This window comes from Pituophis catenifer, unplaced genomic scaffold (assembly GCF_029215685.1).
Source record: "Pituophis catenifer annectens isolate HBS135680 unplaced genomic scaffold, rPitCat1.0.hap2 SCAF_5, whole genome shotgun sequence".
In the NCBI taxonomy this organism is placed as follows: domain Eukaryota; kingdom Metazoa; phylum Chordata; class Lepidosauria; order Squamata; family Colubridae; genus Pituophis; species Pituophis catenifer.
In genome coordinates, this window is record NW_027256885.1 from 57208916 (window position 1) to 57218094 (window position 9179).

Sequence of the window (9179 nt, forward strand, 5' to 3'; positions counted from 1 at the left end):
CGATGCCCTTGAAGTGATGTCCCGGTGTCTGGAGGCCGTGCGGATCTGGATGGGGAGGAACAGGCTCAGGCTCAACCCATCCAAGACCGAGTGGCTGTGGTTTCCGACGTCCCGATATAGTCAGTTGACGCCATCGCTGACTATTGGGGGCGAATTGCTGGCCCCCACCGAGAGGGCTCGCAACTTGGGTGTCCTCCTGGATTCACGGCTGTCTTTAGAAGAGCACTTGACGGCCATGACCGGATTTTTCATCTGGTTCGCCTGATTCGCCAGTTGCGTCCCTTTCTGGATCGGGACTCCCTACACACAGTCACTCATGCCCTCGTCACTTCTCGTCTGGACTACTGTAACGCTCTCTACATGGGGCTCCCCTTGAGGAGCACCCAGAGGCTCCAACTGGCGCAGAGTGCGGCCGCGCGGGTGGTTATGGGAGCAACATGGCGCTCCCGTGTGACACCTCTCCTGCGCAAGCTGCACTGGCTCCCGGTGGTCTTCTGGGTGCGCTTCAAGGTTTTGGTCACCTTTAGAGCGCTCCATGGCTTAGGACCTGGTTATTTACGGGACCGCCTACTACCACAAACAGCCTCCCACCGGCCGGTATGCTCTCATAGAGAGGGGCTCCTCCGGGTGCCGTCAGCCAAACAATGTCGACTGGTGGCCCCCAGAGGGAGGGCCTTCTCTGTGGGGGCACCACTATCTGGAACGAGCTCCCCCCAGAGATACGGAGGATCCCGGATCTGCGCACTTTCCGCCGTGCTCTTAAGACCCTCCTATTCCAGCAAGCCGGCCTGGCCTAATTTTCTCCCGTTTTAAAATTCTTTTAAATCGAAATTTTAATCTGTTTTAAATTATTGGGATTTTTAATTGTCTCAGGCTAAATTATTTAATCTGGTTTTAATTATGTTTCTAACTTTTGTATCTATGTATTTTATTTTGTGCCTGTTCACTGCCCTGAGTCCTTCGGGAGTAGGGCGGTATATAAATTTAATAAAAAACAAAACAAAAAACAAACAACCCTTCTCCTTAATCCCTCCCCCCCTACTTTCCCACACATGAGAAGGTGGCAGCATTGGAGCTTCCATCCTAATATGGCTTCCAAGGCTGACAGGCGTCCTCCCCTGCAAAAAGAACCACCTCCTGAAAAATAAAGCAGACAAAACACAAAAGAAGGGGTTAATACCGTGCACCAGACCCCTTAACCCCCTCCCCCCACCCCCAGGGGGACCTTTTGGTTTCTCAGGAAATTTATCATGAAATTGTTTCACTAGAGCATCAGCATTTACATCCCAACTCTTCACCCAAGTAGCTTCAGCCAAAGGGTAACCTTTCCAATGTACCAAATATTGTAAGCGACCCCTGTAGAGTCTAGAGTCCAGGATTTTCTTCACCTCATAATGAGTCTCCCCTTGCACAACCAAAGGAGGGGGTGGAGCAGCTGGCAAGGGTCTTAGGTTAGATTCGCTGGCTGGTCAATAAGCTACTGTGGAAAACAGGGTGTACTTTCTCTAATATGTGTGGGAGTCTAAGTTGGACAGTCACTGGGTTAATAACTTTCACTATAGGGAAGGGACCTATGAATTTGGGTCCAAACTTCTTGCTGGGTAACCTCAATCTTAGGTACTTGGTTGACAAATACACTTTATCGCCTATTCGGAAAGGTGGTTGGAGAGACCGGCGTTTGTCGGCCTGGGCCTTATATCTTTCCGCTGACTCTGCTAAAGCTTTCTTAGTATTCTCCCAACCCTTTTTCAACGAGGTCATCCATTCCGTTAGGGACATAGAAGTGGGCGGCTCTCTAGGCAACTCAGGCATCGGCACAAAATCCATGCCCGTAGTTATCTGAAAAGGAGTCAACCCAGTACTGCTGTGTACTGCATTATTATAAGCCACTTCTGCGAATGGTAGCAAGTCCGCCCAGATTTCCTGTTGATAATTTACATAACACCTAATGTATTGCTCCACCACTGAGTTCAATTTTTCAGCCAATACGTTAGTCGATGGGTGAAAAGCTGAGCTAAGCCCCTGGGACGACCCAATGGATCGTAGAAACTCTCTCCAGAACTTAGCGGTAAACTGGACCCCGCGGTCCGATATTATTCTCCTTGGGACTCCATGTAGCCTGTAGATGTGTTTCACAAACAGCTTTGCCAGCTTCTTGGCCGAGGGTAGTCCGTTGCAGGCAGTGAAGTGTGCTTGCTTGGAGAATAAATCAATGACAGTCCAAATAACCCTGTTACCCCCCCACTGTCAGGGAGCTCAACTATGAAGTTCATCGCAATCTCCTCCCAGGGCTGGGTGGGTTCGGCCACAGCCTGGAGAAGTCCAGGGGGCTTCCCTGGTCTGGATTTCATGGTGGCGCAGGTGGCGCAGCTCCTCACATAGTCTTCCACATCAGCTTTCATCTTTGGCCACCAGAATTGTCTCCTAGTCAAATGGAGGGTTTTTAAAAATCCAAAGTGGCCCCCTAGTCGAGAATCATGACTCCTCTTTAGCACCAGGAGCTGCAGGCTGCGGGGCACGTAAAGTTTACTCCCCTTCCATGCCAACCCGTCTCTTAGGGTTAGGTCCGCCTGGTTCTCCTTGAACCAGGAATCAGTCGAGAGCGCCGCTTTTAGCTCCGCTGTCAACTTGTCTTTGGGTAGGTTGGAACCCTGGCGCGTTTGCGCTCTGGTGCGCAAAAGCGTTTGAAATATTGAGCCCAACAAACCTGCTTGGGAGAAAGTTTCCTCGAGGTCTTCAGTGCCTCGAGATTCTTGTGGTCAGTCCACACCTCAAAAGGCTCATTAACCCCCTCTAGGAAGTGTCTCCAGGATAGAAGAGCCCATTGCACCGCACATGCCTTTCTCCCATACCGCCCATCTGCGCTCAGTGTCCGTTAACTTTCTTGATACGTAAGCACACGGCATTAGATTGTTTTGGGCGTCCCTTTGCAGTAGAACAGCAGCCACCGCCACGTCACTTGCGTCCACCTGAACCACGAAGGGCTTATTTGGGTCAGGATGCTGTAGGATCGGCTCCACTGCAAATAGGCGTTTCAACCATTCAAAGGATTTTTGACAGTCGATTGTCCAAGCTAGGGGTTGGCTAGGTTTTGGCTTGGTGGGAGACGGGCTGGTTTTTAGCAATTCTGTCAAAGGGAGTGCGACCTCAGCGAAGGAAGGGATGAATTGTCTGTAAAAGTTTGCAAACCACAGGAAGCTTTGGAGTTGCTTACGGGTACGTGGGGGCTGCCAGTCCAGCACTGCCCTCACCTTCCCTGGGTCCATTTCGATTCCCTGACTCGACACCCTGTATCCCAGGTAGTCCAAGGACTCCTTATGGAACTCACATTTGGACAACTTTGCATAAAGTTTGCCCGCTAGGAGCTTTTTCAGCACTTGTCTGACCAATTTGACATGTTCTTCCATACTTTCGCTGAATATAAGAATGTCATCAAGATAAACAAGAACCCCCTGATATAGGTGCTCATGCAAAACTTCGTTGATCAGTTGCATGAAGACTGCGGGGGGCCCTTGGAGTCCAAAAGCCATGACCCGGAATTGGAAGCTGCCCAAGGGGCAGTTAAAAGCAGTCTTCCATTCATCTCCCTCCTTTATGCGAACTCGGTAGTAGGCTTCTCTTAGATCTAGCTTGGTGAAAATCTTGCCTTTTGATAGGTGGTTCAGCAAGTCCTTCATCAGTGGGAGGGGGTAGGTATTTTGTATGCAAATGGTGTTCACGCCTCTAAAATCAATGCACAATCTCAATGTACCATCTTTTTTTTCTTTAAACAGTACTGGGGTGGCCATCCTGGATTTCACAAGCTTGATGAACCCTCTGGCTAGGTTGTTGTCAATGTACTTCCTCAACTCGGTCATTTCAGCAGGTGTCATGGAGTACATTCTGGGTTTTGGCAATTTGGCTCCCGGTTGTAATTCGATGGCACAGTCCGTGGGCCGATGAGGGGGGAGGAGGTTACATTCTTCCTCACTGAAAGCTTCGGCTAAGTCTGCATACACCTTAGGAATCTGGTGTTCGCCTGGAGGCCCGTCTGAACAAACCGCTGCTGTTTCTGGCCGCTGGCCGTTATGGGTAGGTTGCTTTTTGGGGGGAGGGGCAGGGGGTAATGGGCCAATCCCTATTCTGATTTTTCGGTATCCATCTTCCCATTTGATGGTGGGGGCCCATTTGTCCAGCCAAGCCAGGCCTACTATGATAGATTCTGACATTTTTGGGGTTACTATAAATCGTATAAGTTCATGATGTTTCCCCATCTCTAATTTAATCAGTTCAGTAATATGGGTGGCAGGGACACCCCCCCAATTAACGTTCCATCCACCTGGTGAAATTTAATTGGGCGCTTTAAGGGTGTTGTCCTGATCCCCAATTGTTCTACAACTTTAAGCCCGATTAGACATCTGGTGCAGCCGGTATCTATTATTGCTGGCAGTTCTGCTTGTTTCCCTGTCTCTGGCAGCACCAGTTTTACTTTAATTGAGAAGGGGGGGATGGGTGCACTCACCATCGGGTCTTCAACTCCGCTAGCCACGCCAGGAGGGGCTTCTTTAGCCAGAGGGTCCTCGCTCTCTTCAGTGGGGAGGGGAATTTCCATGGCTTGTCTGGAGAATCAGCTAGTGTCTGGGGTTTTCCTTGGAGCCCTCCTGCCTCATGGAGCTGTGGCAGGACGTTGTTGTGGAACTGGGGCAGGGGCCAGGCACTCAGAAGCTCGATGTCCTGTTTGTCCACACCAATAGCACTTAATCGCCCCGGGGGGGGGGACATTTGTAGCCTTTGAAATGGGCCTTCTGGATAGCTGGGTCAATAGCTTCTTTAAAGTAGTGTAGGAGTATGCGGTCAGGCCAATGCCCTAGATTCCCTGCAACTCGTCTAAAGTCCCATACAAAGTCTTTTATAGGTCGATTACCTTGCTTCATGATCTTTAGCGTGGCTTCGCTTTCATTTATGCGGTCTGGGTCCTCAAATTGGGAACGGAGCAGCCTGGAGGCCGTGCGGATCTGGATGGGGAGGAACAGGCTCAGGCTCAACCCATCCAAGACCGAGTGGCTGTGGTTTCCGATGTCCCGATATAGTCAGCTGGTGCCATCGCTGACTATTGGGGGCGAATCATTGGCCCCCACGGATACGGCTCGCAACTTGGGCGTCCTCCTGGATTCACGGCTGTCTTTAGAAGAGCACTTGACGGCCATGACCAGGAGGATTTTTCATCAGGTTCGCCTGATCCGCCAGTTGCATCCCTTTCTAGATCGGGACTCCCTACGCACAGTCACTCATGCCCTCGTTACCTCTCGTCTGGAATATTGCAACGCTCTCTACATGGGGCTCCCCTTGAGGTGCACTCGGAGGCTCCAACTGGCGCAGAGTGCGGCCGCGCGGGTGGTTATGGGAGTGACGTGGAGTTCCCATGTAACACCTCTCCTGCGCGAGCTGCACTGGCTCCCGGTGGTCTTCCGGGTGCGCTTCAAGGTTCTGGTTATCACCTTTAAAGCGCTCCATGGCTTAGGACCTGGTTATTTACGGGACCGCCTGATACCAGCAATAGCCTCCCACCGGCCAGTACGCTCCCATAGAGAGGGGCTCCTCCAGGTGCCGTCGGCCAAACAATGTCGGCTGTCGGCCCCTAGGGGGAGAGCCTTCTCTGTGGGGGCACCAACGATCTGGAACGAGCTCCCCCTGGAGATACGGAGGATCCCGGATCTGCGCACCTTCCGCCGCGCGCTTAAGACTCTTCTATTTCATCAAGCTGGCCTGGCCTAAATCTTCCTCCTTTTAATGTGGAAATTTTAAATTTGTTTTAATTATAGGGTTATGGGTAAGGCGTTTTAAATTGGGGAGCCATTTTGGATTTAATTTTGTTTTAAATGTATTTTAATGTTTATATTGTATGTTTTTTAATCTTGGCTGTTCACCGCCCCGAGTCCTTCGGGAGAGGGGGCGGTATAAAAATTTAATAAATATAATATAATATAATATAAATATATATAATGGCTTGAGTTAAATTTTAAATTGATTTTAAATTGGGTTGTTTTAATTTACGGCCAAAATATCTAATTATTTTAAACTGTTTTAAAATTTTGTATGTCCTGTTTTTTACTTTGGCTGTTCACCACCCTGAGTCCTATTTGGAGAAGGGCGGTATAGAAATTGAAACAAATAAATAAAATAAATAAATATAATAATAAACCCATCGGCATCATTCAGTTCTGCAGAGGGGGGGGCAACGTCGTCGGCTGCTGGGGGAGGGGACCTGGCTGTTGAGCTGCTTGCTGTGCTGGAGGGAGGGTTCCCGGATCAGGGAAGGTGAATGTAGGTTGTGCTAGCCTCCACCTCACCTCAAGGGGTTGGGAAGAGGGTGCGGAACTCCCCACTTCCATCCGCTCAAAACACTCAGGGAGCCCAGTTAAGGACTGGCTTCGCATTGGGTGCAGCCGGTCCCAGTCCCGGGAGTCTCCGGATCCCACAGCAGCCCCTATCCTCCAGTCTGGCTCACGGGGCGACTTTATTTCCACTCCTGGAGCTGGGTCGGACTGGCAACTCTTCCAGGAATCTGACGCCTTGGGCCGAGCCCCCAACCGAAGGGCTTCCTCTGCAGCCTCCATGGCTCTCCCCATTTCTTCAGAAGGAGAAAGCAAGGGGTCGGCAATTCCTTGAGCATCCGCCTCCCCGGCGGGCCCCTCTCCGATTTCTCCTTTCTCCTCCATCTTCACTGAGTCTTTGCACCACCCGGGGTTTAGGTAGATGCTGGGGCTCAGCACCCCCGACAGCCCCCTTACGGGGTGCTGTTAGGTTTTAAAGGAGATTTGGGTTAATGTCTCCTTAATCCCCCCTCCTACTTTCCCACACATGAGAAGGTGGCAGCATTGAAGCTTCTGGCCTAATATGGCTTCCAAAGCTGACAGAGGGAGAGACATACAAAACTAAAGTGCAAAACAAATTTAATGGGATTGTCAAAGGCAAACCTCAGGAATCATTTTAGGCTTATAGTAAAATTAACATTAAATATTGTTTGGATTTCTTGCTCCCCCTTTTAATTTCACTGAATTGAATAGATTGTAATTGTCCCATTACGTTCAAGAGTTCTCTAGTGGAGATGGGACTTCTGTTATCTTGCTTATTACCCATGAAAACTCCTATTTCTATCACACTATGTCCCATTCTGACCCCCAACTGATGCCAAGAGGCCTATGTGTCAGGTGCAAACAATCAGATCCACACGTGAAGAGTTCAATTAGCTGATTTATTGCTCATGCCTATAACACAGGAATCTTCTCAGACTGGCAGTTTGCATTTAGGCCAGGCTACATAAGGTTCAATGGCATTCAAGAGGAGTTAGACCTTGCCCTCTTGTGCCTACACAGAGATTCCAGATTAATTCTTTGTTTGACTCCTCTGCCAGTCTCTCTCTGACATGAGAAGAAGCTTGAGGCAGGCAAGTTTGAAAAAAGCTTCTGTACCTGCTGGCTATGAATTGCAATGGCAGTATTCAGTTGTCTGCCTTTTCTTTGAATATTTGATGGCAATCTAGTTGTTAACCCCCCCCCCCCCCCTTTTAGTATCCATAAAAGTGGGATATAATGGCCTGGCCTAAATCTTCTCCCCTTTTTAAATGTAAATTTTAATTTGTTTTAAATGGGGTATTTTAAATTCAGCCAAATTATTTAATTCGTTTTTAATTTATTTTAAATTTATGTGTTTTATCTTGTGGCTGTTCACCACCCTGAGTCCTTCGGGAGAAGGGTGGTATAGATATTTAATAAAATAAATAAATAAATGAATAATAATTAAAATCAATAATATATAAATACATCTTTTTCATCTTGCCCCTATTAAAAGTGTTTATTTTTCCAGTTTCAATGGATTTTGAAATTCAGTATTTCACCAAGGGGGATCTGAGAGGAGGATAAGAGAACTTGGACTATTGCCAAGTTAATTTCAGGTGATCTTAGAATAACTTACTTTGAAAATACTGTAGGGAGGAGGGAAAAAACATTTCAGGAGTTCCCCATCCTGTTATATTCACCCCTGGTTTTATGACTCAAGCCACTCACCTCCATGGTGCTCCTGATCACATGCTTTAATCCTTGACTGATGATGGAACAGCCAGTGAGAGCCAAGTTGACATGTCACCCTTATTAGGTCAGCTGCATCAGCTGCAACAAAGAGGGTGGTGGAAGTCATGGTAGATGAAAGGTGTTTTATCAACAAAGGCTGAGCCTACTTTGAAATTACTAATGACTATGCTCATATTACAATATGATTAGTTCACATTTGGCCTCTGTGTTGCTCAACCCAACCAACAGTGATATGTTCTGTAAACTATAATTATCAAAGCGTGGCTTAGAACGGTGAGCACACTAGGCCAGTATTTGATAATTATGAATTTTTCATCCACACATGCTCCCCCATAAATTAATTTCTTCTATAGTTATCTTAAACCCTCAGGTGTATGTGGAATAGAACTAAATACCCATGAAATTATTCAGTGTAGTTTCTTTGCTACTACACAGTTGAGGGAGCCTTCACCTATCAGGCATAAATCTTCCAGTAGAGTGCAAGGATTGTTTCCAGGTGGAACTGAGGTCCAACATGACTTTAAAAACAGAAGCATGGCTACCTACATATCTCCAGCTCCACTGGACTCCTTTCTCAAGCAACAAAGACATACACGGAGAGCTATCAAATGACCTGAAAGATCAAGTTCATCAGTCTCTTCCCTGAACCATATGATTTTAGTATTTTTTTCTTCTTCTTTTCTTCCTTTTTTCCTTTCTTTTGGACTACAATAATAGCAAGTGTGAAATTATTTGGAGACTTTGGTGGGGGGGATTGAGGAGCATTTGACAACTTAAACTGGCAATTTATGTTGTTACAATTAAAATCTATGGACTTTGATGAGAGATTTATTAACATAATAAAGGCAATATACCATAAACAAACGGCAAAGGTGATGGTAAATGGAGATACGACAGAGAATTTTAATATGAAAAAAGGCACAAGACAAGGATGTCCACTATCTCCTCTACTATTCATATTGACATTGGAAGTGTTAAATAGAAACATTAGACAAGATATGGAAATTAAAGGTATGGAAATAAAAAAGGAACAATATAAACTACAGGCATTCGCAGATGATTTGGTCTTTATCTTGGAAGACCCACAAGAAAATGGACTTAAATTTATTA

General features: G+C 47.2%; 1 protein-coding gene across 1 annotated transcript in view; it reads right to left on the reverse strand.

The window, feature by feature from the left end:
* The window catches only part of LOC139317686 (zinc finger protein 219-like), a 48406-nt gene extending 40355 nt beyond the window's left edge, over positions 1 to 8051 (reverse strand). The window contains 5 exon segments of the mRNA XM_070944763.1: positions 3777 to 4079; positions 4502 to 4566; positions 4904 to 4994; positions 6330 to 6776; positions 8046 to 8051. Of these exon segments, the coding sequence (XP_070800864.1) occupies positions 3777 to 4079; positions 4502 to 4566; positions 4904 to 4994; positions 6330 to 6776; positions 8046 to 8051 (912 nt within the window).
* Positions 8052 to 9179: the final 1128 nt, after the last annotated feature.